At 36.8% G+C, this 14,870-nt stretch overlaps 1 protein-coding gene across 4 annotated transcripts in view; it reads right to left on the reverse strand.

Annotated features, from left to right (window-relative positions):
• dpp6b (dipeptidyl-peptidase 6b) overlaps positions 1-14,870 on the reverse strand; it is a 298,152-nt gene that overhangs the window by 208,228 nt on the left and 75,054 nt on the right. Inside the window, exon 2 of one of the 4 annotated variants that reach the window (NM_001115122.1) lies at positions 13,438-13,445. The exons of the other annotated variants lie outside the window; for them this stretch is intronic. Coding sequence (NP_001108594.1) covers positions 13,438-13,445 — 8 coding nt within the window. The remainder of the gene's footprint in view (positions 1-13,437; positions 13,446-14,870) is intronic. 4 annotated transcript variants of the gene reach the window in all.

Raw genomic sequence — 14,870 nt, forward strand, 5'->3', positions numbered from 1 at the left:
CCCTTGGAGTAAGTGACAAAGTAAGTAAGGTATTGGTCTTTGTCTTCACTTAAATGTTTTGGTTCAGCTTATTTGATAATTAGGTAATCGGTTTCCTAATACTTTCCTAGTAATGTGAACGCTAATAAGAAGTTAACACAACTAACTCTTTTGAATCAACAGTATTGAAGTTTACTTCACTTTACTTAGTAATTTTAAGCCAATTGGTTTCCTCAATTTTTCTAAGGTCATTTCACTTATTACATTTTACAGTGCATCCTCTGGTGCATAATGTTTTCAAATGTCTGAGGATCAGGGGCGGATTTAACTAATAAGCGAAGCAAGGAGCCACTTAGGGCCCCAAGAAAAACCTACAGTGACAGTGCATCCGGAAAGTATTCAAACTGCTTCACTTTTGACACACTTTTTTATGTTACAGCCTTATTCCAAAATTAATTAAATTTATTTATTTCCTCAAAATTACAAAAATGACAACTTAAAAAAAAAAAGGTTTTTTGAAATTGTTGCAAATTTTTTAAAAATTAAAAAACTTGAAAAATCACATGTACATAAGTATTCACAGCCTTTGCCGCGAAGCTTTAAATTGAGCTCAGGTTCATTCTAAAAGTGTAATGATACGCGTACTCTTATTGAACCGTTTGGTACGAGACTTTCGGTTCGGTTTGCATTACAAACTGAACGATTTGATTCAGACTAACGTCTAAAACGATAAAAGACTAAGTAGAAAATGTAATGTTTTCAGTGCAGGAACCCTCAACATGGCATCCCAAATGACGTCACAGACAACATGCTGCCTTCCCCGCTGTCATGTTAAACAGTGGTACATCGCTTTTGAACTCAAAATATCACTTTATTAAAGCATGCACTCATTAGCGATCAATTCTGTGTCAGCCTGCTCGTGCTGGCTCCGCCCCCCTTGCCCAGCAACCTTGGACCCCGACACAGAACAGCCAATCTCAATAACCTGTTCACAAATGACCACACCCAAACATATGAACTCCAAACACTACTCCAGCCAGGCACGCGCTACACTAGCAGGCAAAATGGCTAGTAATGTTAAAGTGATCCTAGACATCCCAAGTCTCCTGGAAGTTTCTGGAGTCTCCCGCAAATGCATAGACTCCCGGATGCCTGCAAATGAATAATAATCTTCTGGAAATCGCGCATTACCCCCCACCCGGTTCTTAAATACATCACACACCCCTCTCCACCGCATCCCTCCCAGCTCTTCAGGTGCGTTGGGTACAACTCTCCCCCGTCGCTCAGGTACATCACACGCACACGCCTCCACCGCTCTTCAGATACATCGCACGCACACGCCCCCACCGCTTTTCAGATACGTCGCGCACCATCACCACCACCTTGAGAGTGGTGGAAAAAAACAATGACCACTGCTATGACAGTAAGCTATTTTAGCGGTAATATTTGAGCATATCAACTCATTTACACTGACATCACGGAATCAGTAACTGGAACAGCATTCAGACAGGCAATTTCTACAGATTCGAACAGGGCAAAACAAATGACCAAGGCGATCGGTACATTTATAGCTGTGGATATGAGAGACCTTAATCACCATGAAAATTTCGGGTTTTTAGAAAATGTTAAATGTAATAGAGCCCCGTTACATTATTCCTTCATAGGCCCATTTCAGTCATATACGTAATTCCTGCTTACAGATCCACTTAAATGGCAGGTGACAGTCAAATCAAGCAGATCTGTGCAGTCTGAAGAAAAGGTGGACACTCATCTTTCTGAAAAAAAAAACTTAAAAATAGATAGAAACCCAGTTCCATATAAAAACTAAATTGTTCTTTTATTTTTATTTGTTTAAATACTACAATATTACATTTATTTTTATAGGAAGCTTTTTGGTTTTGAGTATAAAGAAGGATTTGTTTTATTTGTTTTAGTTTTAATACATTAAAAAAAGTTAAATCAGAGAAATCCTCTGGCTTTTTTCTTTTTTTGCTGTATCGAAAACATACCAAACCGTGACACCACTGTGTCGTATCGAACCAAACCTTGATTTTTGTGAACCGTTACACCCCTAGTACATTCTGTTTTCACTGATCATTCTTGAGATGTTTCAGCAGCTTAATTGGAGTTCACCTGTGGTAAATTCAGTTGATTGATTTTAAAAAGGCATACACCTATCTATGTAAGGTCCCAAAGTTGACAGTGCATGTCAAAGCTCAAATCAAGCATGAAGACAAAGAAATTGTCTGTAGACCTCCGAGACAGGATTGTCTGGAGGCACAATGCTAAGGAAAGTTACAGAAAAATGTCTGCTGCTCTGAAATTTCTAATGAGCACAGTGGCCTCCATCATTTATAAGTGGAAGATGTTTGGAACTACCTGGACTCTTCCTAGAGCTGGCCGGCCATCTATGCTGAGTGATCGGGTAATCGGGCCTTAGTCAGGGAGGTGATTAATAACCCAATGGTCACACTGTCTAAGCTACAGCTCCAGCGGTCTACAGAAATTTTTTTTTTGCTGTGCTGGTTGAAAGTCTCTTCACAGTCCAATAGTAATGATTACATTAAATGATCTAAATGTGTTTATATGTATTTTTATATTCTGGGTAAAGCATAAAATTTAAAAATGTTCATCCAATTAAATATTGTTGGACCAACATTTCCCATGATTCCGATAAGCAGCTCAGACTGTCTATCAGCAAATTCAGACTTCTGCGCATCTGTTCACGCAGTTTCGCCATTCGCGCGTGCCCATCTGCAAGCGCCGCGCGGTCACGCGACAGACCAGGAGAAATCAAATGCTGAATTGAAACTTTTAAAAACCTGAATCAATATTGGAGTTACTTTAGCACGCTGGAGGAAGAACGACACCATGGCAGAAGTATTACTGTTAGACAGGTAATATTTTGTTTTAAAGCTATTTTAGTCAGGCTAAGCTCATGTTAGATGTGTTCTGTTATGAATGACTAATATGCACAGGCGTGTTGTTCAGCCACTGAAATCTCCCGGTGAAAGATTGATGTGATTTTTTAAAGTTTCATAAGGTCCTTTTACAGCACCGATAATGTAGATTTATATTTAGTTTAACAACAAAACATCAGTAAAAAGCCCCTGCTGAAAAATCCAGCTTAAACCAGCCCAGGCTGGTTGGCTGGTTTTAGCTGGTTGACCAGCCTGGTTTTAGAGGGGTTTTGGCCATTTCCAGGCTGGTTTCCAGCCATTTTCGCCCTGGTCTTAGCTGGTCAGGCTGGAAAATACCAGCTAAATCCAGCTAAAACCAGCTTGACCAGCCTGGTTTAAGCTGGACATAGCTGGTATTGGCTGGGCTTCCAGCCTGGCTAGGCTGGTCAAGCTGGTTTAAGCTAGTCATGTGTGATGTGCATCAATGTTATATATATTTATCTTAAAAAAGCGGGAATCTTATGGGACAGTACAAAACAGTATGTGCGCGCTCTCAATTTCAGGGGATGTGGCTTTAAATCACAGTCCCTCCCTGCCATCCAAACATAATATGCTAAGCGGTTAGCATATTGGCAGATCACATAGATATATACATTAGATGTCGCCTGGCCTAATGTTGTCTATTAGACGGAATGCGTCAATAGCGCCGCCATCTTGGTACAGGGTGGCGCTCATTTGAAATGATTGCGGGACCGAGGTACAGTGGAAGACTGTGGCCATCCAAAGCCAGAGAAATACACATATACACATATATCTATGATCGGGAGTTTTCCTGGATGTTAGTATGTAATTTTTTTTTTCTAATTATGAAAATTATAATTTTCCATCACTTTTCTACATTGATGGATCAGTGACCGCACGGGCATTCCTGACAAAAGGCTTGTGTTTGTGTGTACAGAAATGTATAATTCACCCTCGCTGTTAAATTTGATCTAATCATCCTAAACACACCTCCTCTCCTGCTTTCACTTCTCATACTGACTGAGGGAGCGATTCGTTTGTGAATGAATCCCCCGAACGACTCTTTCACTAACGTTAGCCGACAATAATACAAGTTTCTGGCAGCGCAGCATCTCGTTGTCATATTTCTTTTGCATTTTTTGCTAATTTTATTAAACAAAACTAGCATAAGGCGAGTGTTTAGTGTGAGTTGGTGCTGCTTTGCCTTATGGTGAGGGCAGTAACGTTAAGTGACTGTTATCATCAATAACGTTACCTGATTAGCACAAAAGTTAATATTAAACAGAAAAAACTTAATATTACCTATGAAATGTTCTGCATTTGTACTTTGTTTGCTCGTTACTACACCCGTAGACAGCGCTAAAGTCCAGCATCTTCACGTAATAACACTGTCTTGACTAGTGCGGTTGAATGACATTTGTCCTGGGAGCACTGTACCAATGTGGCGGCGCTATTGACGCATGCTTAGGGTCCCTATACGATATCTAGTGTATTTATCTATGGGCAGATCACCTACTGCACCTTTAATAATTGAATAATTTCAATTATTTCAATAAAAGTGTTATTTGTAGTAGTGAAAATATACCACCTTCTTCACATTCTTGTTACACTTGTGACTAAGAGGTTTTGATATATACATAAATCAAACCATAATATCCTCAGAGTGAAATAAAACAATGAGAAACATTCTTCCATGGTCTTTCATTTTGCTGGTAGGAATAAAACTCAATGGAACAAAAACTCTCATGCAATTTATGATAGGATTATATTAACACTATTATGCGGCAGTGAGTCCATCACAATATTAGATTTGACAAATACAAAATACTCACAATTTCTAAAATACCTTTTTCCTGGCTGTGTTATGAAATGATTTTACATCAGATGAATGACCTGTGTATGCTTCAGAGACATGTTATGTAACCGCTAGATTAGATGCAGATTAATTTCTTGGAATGAATCTAAGCATAGGGATAAGTGCATCCGGCCAGACAGTGAAGCTTAGAAAAGCTTTTTTCACTGTGCATATTGTTCATTCTCAGTAATGGATTGAAACAAATCTACCATACTTAAATTAAATGAATAAAGTAGGGACAGAACAAAAAATGTCAGTTGATCAATGACAAAATGTTTGAATATAATATCTGACACTTGAGAAATGAACTCCCTCACTTCAACAGAAGAAAGAAACTCTGTGTGCTCTGGGTGTACTAGCCCTTTAATGAACTACGCTATATGTTTTTCTTCTAATTTATGCCCTCTAAACCATGAGAAAAAAATTAGTGGAAGCTGCTAAATATCAATAGACTTAGTAAACAGGAAAGAGAGTGATATTTTGACAAGTTGAATTTATTCATTCATTCATTCTTTTTCTTTTCGGCTTAGTCCCTTTATTATTCTGTGGTCACCACAACAGAATAAACCGCCAACTTATCCAGCATATGTTTTTACGCAGCGGATGCCCTTCCAGCTGCAACCCATCTTTAAGAAACATTACACACTCATTCACACTCATACACTATGGACAATTTAGCCTACCCAATTCACTTGTACCGCATGTCTTTGGACTGTGGGGGAAACTGGAGCAACCGAAGGAAACCCACGCTAACGCAGGGAGAACATACTAACTCCACACAGAAACGCCAGCTGACCCACCCGAAGCTCGAACCAGTGACTACCTACTGCGCCACTGCGTTGCCTAAGCTGAATTTAATAAGTGGAAAAAATATGCATGAGCAATATTAAATATTAGTCTAATATCTACCATACTTGACCAGTAATAATAAAAACAAACATTAATCTTCTCAGGATTCTTGCCCTCGAAATCCTGGTTAATTTTGGTCAAAGCAAAAACATTTTTTTCCTCTTCCCTTTTTTCTCTCTTCTGCTTGATTTGTTATAACTTTTGACAGTCAACTTTGAAAAGTTTTTCCCTGGTATGACTAAATAGTACAGCCCAAAACATGACAATAATTGATCATTATATGCACTGTAAAAAAAAAAAACGAGTTAAAAAGTTTTTTTTTTTGGTTTGGCAAAAGTTTGTAAACATTTCTGTACAACTACATTTAACATGTCTACTTAACCTAAATCAACATTTCCTTATTAAGTTAAAAGGGTTAGTTTTGTGAGCAAAACTAGTTCACGCAAAAAAAGTTTCTGTCAGTTTGTTACTTGAACTTGAGTTAATCTCAGAGCTTCTGTAAATCAAGATTGTAATATTTCTATCCCTTGCAACAACAACATAAAACAATAGTAACACTAAAAATAATAGTAATGTCATTATTATTAACAAAAACAACTACAACAAAATACTACTGCAATAATGCTAACATAATTTAAAATGATTTTATCCATCAGCCGCAGAAAGACTTTTAATGTGAATTTTCATCTCACATTTACCTAGTTCGCTCTCCAAAAAGAAATGCTTATCGCATGTGGACTGTTAATTTGTATTTCACCATTTTTGTACATATAAGGACGTTTTTTCAGAACAAAATTACAACAAAAATTCAAATGCCTAAACAAAAAAAAAAAAAAAAACTTTCCATTTGACTAGCCAAATAATAATTCAAATGCTCAAACGATCAAATAATTAAAATGCATTCTCAAATGAGAAATCAAATGTATTTAAAACTTAATTTTCATGTTCAACTCAGTGTATTGTTCACATGCTCAAACAGAAACAGCAAATGATAAATAAATGATAAAAAGTTTTTCAATAATATTTTAACTAGGAGTTACTATCATTATTGTTTTGAAGATTTCCTGTAAAAAATAACGAAAGGGATTTATCATAATTTACTCACTCTGTTCTTTCTCCAAGCCTTATAAACTTTCTGTTATTATTTAGTTTCACATGTTTAGATCCATACTATCACAATCACCTGCAATCTAGCCTGTGCAGATTGCTGGAGAACTACAAACAGTACACTTTAATGAACAACAACTCCCATCATACACCCCACACACACCAGTTTCTGGTTCCTCCTGATTACACACACACAGCTGAAAGCTCATGATAGACTGATTACTAGGACTACATAGAGATCTCATTTACACAGACTCTTTGCAGTCTTGTTGTTTCCTGGGAAGCATTACAAAGTGGTTTTCTCTGTTTGTCCTGCCATGTTTTGGTCCTTGTCTTGCTTACCGTTATTGTTGTTTTACCTCCTGTGCTATTTCTAATTTCGTGTCTAATAAATGTTTTGTTAACATTTGTCTCTGTTTTATTTTATTTTATTTTTTCAATTGGACTATGCTTGTTTGTTCAGATAAAGTTTTATGTCCTAATAATTTCCAAAATATTTTTTTTGTTCACTTAACTTCAGATATTTTAGGTCAGTGCGACTGATGTTTTCAAAGGTTGAGTACACAAGAAAAAACAAAAGGAAATAAGGATTGTGTTTTTATGTTTACATAACATCAGACATTTAAGGTCAGTGCAGCTGATAAGGATTATGTTTTATTTTTTTGTTTTGTTTTGTACTGGCTTAACATTTTTTTTTACAATGTGCAGCAATAATTACCATATGCATGTTTTAATTGTTTACATTGTTAATACGTTTTTAAAATGATCATTCTATATAACAATTATATATATATATATATATATATATATATATATATATATATATATATACACACACACACACACACACACACACACACACACACACACACACACACATACATATATCTTATGTACATATAATGGAAACAAGGGCAGTATTAAAAGCTTAAAATGTGGGAGAGCATTGATATTATGTGATTGTATTGTATTGCAACATGGAATAAATAAATGTTGATGTTAAATCAAAAGTAATTCACAAATACTTAAAAATGAGATGATTTAACGACAATAATTATCTATGGTTACAACTGAATTAATTACAAAATAACTGTATAAAATGATAAAATATGAAATGATAAAAACATATGATATTAATTATACCCAGCTTAAATGTAAAATTTAAGTTACTAGAGATAGAAGGAGAGACACGGGGAGGAAGAGACAAAGAGAGCAGGCCCAGAAGTTAGCCTGATTGCAGAAGAGTCAGAGAAGATAGACACCAGAGGAGGAAAAGACAGGCCAGAAAAAGATAGGGCCAGGAAAAGAGAAAGAGCAGAGTTCAACACCTATTTTGTATCTTTCTTGACCATGTGACTAAAGCCCAAATGCTGAGACTTTCAAACTGACCAATCAACATGTGACCACATCATAAAACCCCCAAAGTCAATATACCAGGCCCTGATCTCATCAGTATCTGCCTTTGGAGTCAGTATGGACCTTCTTGAGTCAAAAAGACATGTTTTGTCATATAAACAAATGCATATGATAATTCAGCCTCTTACATTCTTTTATGTACATGATCTATGTGTATACAGTTTTCTAACTCTTTTGTATGTTTTGTATATTTACATGTAAATTTAAAGCAGTGAACGACTCATTATAGTTTCTGTCAAATGTATGCTGTATATTTGTATCCTGTGCATTGTCTCTTTAAGTCAATAACATAAAACAGATTAATTGAAAAAGTGTTCATTACATATGCAAATCATCAATAATATGCAATGTCCCTTTGTGTATAAAATGTGCTATATAAATAAACTTGCCTTGCCTTTGTGTCAGACTCATTTGCATGTCATTAGCATTCTTATATTATAGATATTATTTATATTAGTGAAGTAAGCCTGCAATTGAGTGTGACATTTCAAACTTGGGGCTGTCAATTCAACTGTGTGGAGAAGCAATTAAAAAAGATTGAGCTGATTGACCTACTCAAATATACGTAGTATACTAGTGAAGGTTACAAAACCAGCAGATATGAGTCCTGAGACTCATGTGACAAGATTTCAAGCAAAACATGCAAGTCACAATTTGTAATTCTCAACCTCTTGTCTTCAGGCAACCTGTTGGATCTTATCCAGTCTGTCACACATTGTAGACCGAGACACAAGGCAAAGCCAAGTTATTTGACTGGTCCTCCGCCTGCTTGAGTGTACGGAGAAAGTCAATATGCTTCTCTTCATGAAAGGAAACATATCCACAGGCCTCTGTCCTTTTGAATGTCACTCTATTTTGGGCCAGCCACCTATGGATGATTAATTAAGGTCACTGTACTGGCTCACAGCCCTGCCAAACAGAGCAGGGGATTACAAGATGAAAAACCTGGTGTGATATTTTATACGCTGACAGCCATCTAATGACTCAACCGTCACTGTATCAACTACCGAGAAACAAAATTATTTTAATAATGTGTTAATATAGCAGAGCTGCACTGATTTTCTGCAAAGTCAGTCAATTATTTACTTGCTTATAGCTGTCCATGTTGAGAATATGTTCAGTTGTCAATTAAAACAGGAAAAATAACAAGTTCTGTACATTAATTTACTGACAACAGCAATTTAAGTGATCAATTTATCACAACTTAATGTTTTAAGTTAACTTATCTGGATTGAATGTATTGTCAATTTATATATCAAAGTTTTACCTGGCTGAACTTATTAGATTAAAAAAAGTCAGCTGAACTCATATATATATATATATATATATATATATATATATATATATATATATATATATATATATATATATATATATATATATATATATATATATATATATATACATATATATATATATATATATATTAGTTAACCTAACTGCTTCAAACATCTAAGCTTTAAATTACATCAATATGTGCAACAAATAAAACAAATATTTTTATAGTAAAAAAAGTTTATTTATTTATTAATTTATTTCATTCTATTTTAATATTTTACTTACATTTATATTTGTTTACCTATGGATGACGTCAGATGATAAATATCTAGGTTTAGAATTGTATTGTGCTGTTGAAAAATGGCTTAAGCGAGTTATTTGGAATTATTAATTAATTACATTTGGGATCAGTGGATGTTTAGAACGGGCATTTTATGTTAAATATTGGACAAAAACCAAGTGTGCCTCTGCTTGTCAGTAGTTTAGCATTTTTTTTTTTTTTCGGAGGGTTCTGGACAGTTTGAGCTGAAAACATTGGTAAAACTAACCACCATTTTATTATTGCAAGGTTGTGGTGTGTGTTTCTTCTCAGATACCTGCTCCTTTGGTGAAATTTTTATTTGCAGACTATGGTCCGTTAGTGGAACATTACTCATCTTGATTAATTGAAGGTAAGTAATATGGCATGGTGGCTCGGTGGCTAGCACTGTCACCTCACAGCAAGAAGACATGAGCATAAGTGACAAAGACATGCGGTATAAGTGCAATTTTGTTAAATAAACAAAATTGGCCATAGCGTGTGACAACTTTAAGATTTAGGTTTACTAAACCTGAACCATGTCCATGACACTTGAATTAAGAAGTCCTATCAACATTTTTCCTAAATACAAAAACTATTTAAGGGTGTTTTTACACCTGCCTTGTTTAGTTAAATTGAACCAGAGTTCGTTTTCCTTTTTGGTGCGGTTCGTTTGGGCAGATTTAAATGTAGCAATCGCATTCGAGTGCGCACCAAAAGCGGACCAAAAAAAGATGAGGTGATCTCGATACGGTTTCAAGTGAACCCTGGAGCAGTTCGTTTGTGGTGAGAACATGATCCGAACTAGAACAGACTCAACCACAAAAAGTACTGCTCCTTTTTGGACCAATCTAGCTGCCATAGTCTGATCGCTGTGCATTATGGTACGTGGAGGAAAAATATTTGTTGACAGTGCTTTAATAACAGTTTTAAACAGAGCGAGATGTAAAAACATTACCTGATGGATAGATGGTGATATTTCCGAAAGATGATCATGTCGCAGTTTAGCAGAATTAATTCACGCCTTCTCCTGAAGTGACTTGCCATGTGCCTTCGCCATTTGCAGTGCATTAAAACATTGTTTAGTATAGTTGTATAGTTGGTCTAAAGTGATTTATACAAACTATATAGTATACTATGACTAGGGATACAATCAGCCAGCGCAGTAGTCCCTCCATAGTAAAAAGTCACATTTTGTGTCTGCCGGATTGTATACTTGGGAGTTCCATTGGCATTTTCCCGCATGTTAATTCAGACAAATTGAAAAGCAGTTTAGGAAATACGTTTAATAACCTGGCCAGGGGGGCGCGGTGGCACAGTAGTGCTGTCGCTTCACAGCAAGAAGGTCACTGGTTCAAGCCTCGGTTGGGCCATTTGCCAATTCTGTGTGGAGTTTGCATGTTCTCCCCGTGTTCACGTGGGTTTCCTCTGGGTGCTCGAGTTACAAACACATGGTATAGGTAAATTGGGCAAGCTAAAATATCCATAGTGTATGTGTGTGACTCAGTGTGAATGGATGTTTCCTAGTGATGGGTTGCGGCTGGAAGGGCATCTGCTGCAAAAAACATACTGATAAGTTGGTGTATTCCACTGTGGCGGCCCCAGATTAATAAAGGGACTAAGCCGAAAAGAAAATGAATGAATGAACATCTGGCCAATGATTGATCTGTATTTTGTCACATGAGTGCATTTTGGTTCTTTTCAACAGGTTCAGACTAAATCAATCAGTGTGGTGTGAAAAAGGACCCAAAAATAGCAGAAAAATGCTACAATGTATCAGTTTTTGCCCTTGGTCCGAACCAAATGAACCGAACCACAGATGTGAAAGCACCCTAAGTTAACTAAGCTTAGACCACGTCCATTGCAGTTGTATTATCAAGTCCTGTCAACTTTAAGGCAAAAAATAATAATAATTTGAGGCAGCATGAACACTTACTTTTTTTAAGTTGAATAAACAATCTTTTCTATCGTGCACGTGTGGAAAAATGAATGGCATTAATGAGATGTTGAATTTAGATGTATGTTTTATGATAAATTAGATAAACAGCTGTAAACTGATGACACTGGACATCTATTTTAACTATTTTTAATCTATTTTAAAAGTTTCCCAAATATTGGTGCATGTTTATGTATTGAATACCCCTGCTTTTTTTCTAATAACAACAAAAATATGTGCATTATTCCTATGTATTTCAGGTCAGAATTATACGAATTATCCGGTCTGTTCATTGTTATTTTCTTATTCATTAATTTTTCAGCACAGTCCACTTATGATGATGACAGACTGTCACTGGACGGAGTGTGACTTCAGAGTATCCACAGTTCTGTCGGCCAAATAGTGGGATCCAAAGCTTATTACAAGAGCCATTTGTTATGAGTGAGGCCAGAGAGAGGAAAAACATTTGGCCAAAATTTTAATGAATTTGTTTGTTTCCATAACCTACAACACAAACAATATTAGCTAACGACAGTTTTTTATTTTTCTGGTCGAATACACTGTACAGTCAAACAACTGTAAATGAACAGACATTTCTACAGTGTTGGCTAAGCGTTTATGATATAGCCTACAGACATAATGATATATCAATGCTTTAGCATCATGGTCTGCATGATTGAAATAAAACCAGATTTTAACATGCAAAGTCTACTTCCAAAATATGCTTCATCATGAGGTATAAAGATATTATAATTTGAGATAAAAAGTCTACATATGCTGTAGGTATAAAAGACTGATTTATAGAGGTAACAATACTATTTCTGTCCGTTCGCATCCCGTCCCTTTGCGCCCCCTGGCGGCTCATTCACAAACTGCGGTCATACACTAAAAACAGTGCGGCACCTATTTCAAACGGCGGCGGTACCAGCCGCGGCGTTAATAGCCACTTTGAACTCTCACCTACTGTATGTTTCCTAGGGTATCTGGCACTATAATATTAACTGAAGCGCCTTTCTGATTGTGTAACTACCTTTTGTTTTGGTCACTGGTTGGCAGTGTCTGCAGCTAAGTAGTAGTAATTTAAGTAGTAATTTTTGTTTTTAAACATAACACAAACAATCATGTTGATCCAACAGTCGCTATTGGGCTCAGTTGTTTATGCTGCATGAGTGAAACTGTATGGAGAGCTACAAGTGTTTATTCTGTTTATGTTTAATTGGTGGACTGCTTGTGCTTGTGAGATGGCATATGAGTGACACTGAAATGACATTTAGTTCCAGCATCGGCTCATTCTGAAAACGTAGCCCTATACACATTTCTGGAGTTCATGGATTATATATTCAGAAGTAAGTATGTCTGCATTTTGTCTTTGAAATGAACGTCAGAGGGTGGTATGACGCCGTTCCTTTTTGCGCTAGGATGGCTTTTCTGCTGTTACCTGTTTGTCCAGTGGCTCGCTATGTCCTACGGTTGACTTGACACTCTCCAGAAATGTATATAGGGCTACATTTTCAGACTGAACCTGAGTTGATTAGTTCTATGTTGCTTCGTGATTTTGTGCTAATGGGAAAACAAGCTACTCTGACTGATGTTTAGGTGTGTGTTGTGACCTTTGAGTAACTGTTTGGGTGATCTATAGACACTAATAATTATTTTTGTATTTAACACAGAATTCTCCTTCTTGTCCTTGCCATTGTAATGGCTCTATTTTCCTTACCCAGTACAGTTTCTCTCCAACCTTCCTTGCAGCCATTTTGAGAGCCATTCAAGGACTCTGCAGAGTGCTGCATTGATTCACCGAGGAAGCTGCTTCTAGTGGAAGGGTTTTGGTTTTGTTTGTCGTTTATTTGATTTCTACTTTCCTTTTCATTCATTTATTTTCTTTTCGGGTAGTCTCTTTATTAATCTGGGGTCACCACAGCGGAATGAACCGTCAACTTATACAGCATATGTTTTACGCAATGGATGCCCTTCCATCTGCAACCCATCACTGGAAAACATAAGCCCCTTTCACACATACAGACCTTTCAGATGCAGAATGCAGAAATGTGTGAATGCTCTTTTCCGAAAAAATTCCATAACTTCCTCGCCTATGTAAAAAGCGCTTTATTAGCCCCTTTCACACATACAGACCTTCCCGGAAAATTACCGGCAATTTTCCGGAAAGGTTGAATGTGTGAACTGGCTATTTTCCGGAAAGAGAAGTTTTAACATTACCGATAATTTGCCGGAATGCTGCGTTGTGTAAATGCAGAAGGAAGATTGCCGGAAAGAGCGCGTGCACGTCTAGAACGTGCAGACGTGAGACGTCTGCTTTAGCAAATCAGAACAGTCAGACACATTTACGTCTGCACGGTTTGTGAGATTAAAAGCCTTTGAATATTTTCCCAGATGCGTTTAGCTGCTAGAAGTTAGTCAGATAACGTTTATATGTTCATCTTAATGCCAACTGTGTAAATAATCATTGATAAGATGCTTATGATAAGCTGCTGTTTGTTCACCTTTAAGCTTTGCGTGTGCCTGTGAAACAGCCTGTGAGCGCCAGCACACGCACATATTATGAACATCTCGACATGCGAAAGTGATCCTCCATATGTTTTCATCGAAGTTGTTCACAATACTAATCATCCACAGAGTTTGTAATGTAGTCAAATGTTTACAAATACAAGTGCAGCCGTTTAAAGCTCCTTTGTGGTAAATATTGTCAGAATTTACTGGTATATTGGAATAGATGTGTGAACTTTCTTTTCTGGAAAAATTCCATAACGTCCTCGCCTGTGTGAACAGCGCTTTTTTGAAAATACCGGTTAAAGTCGTTCCGGAAATTTTCCAGATATTTATGGGTATCACTGTGTGAAAGGGGCTTTTGAATATACCGGTAAAGTCGTTCCGGCAATTTTCCAGATATTTACCGGTATCACTGTGTGAAAGGGGCTACTGACACACTCATTCACACACATAAACTACAAACAATTTAGCTTGCCCAGTTCACCAATACAACAAATATTTTGGACTTGTGGGGGAAACCACCTAGAGGAAACCCACGCGAACATGGGGAGAACATGCAAACTGCACACAGACACGCTAACTGACATAGCCAAGGCTGGAACCATCGTCCTTCTTGCTGTGAAGCGAACATGCTATCCACTGCACCACTGTGCATTCCCACTTTCCTTTTCTATACTGTAATTTTGATGCTATGATTACTGTGAGCTTCAGCCATAGATCAAC

The sequence above is a fragment of the Danio rerio genome, chromosome 2 (assembly GCF_049306965.1).
Source record: "Danio rerio strain Tuebingen ecotype United States chromosome 2, GRCz12tu, whole genome shotgun sequence".
NCBI lineage: Eukaryota > Metazoa > Chordata > Actinopteri > Cypriniformes > Danionidae > Danio > Danio rerio.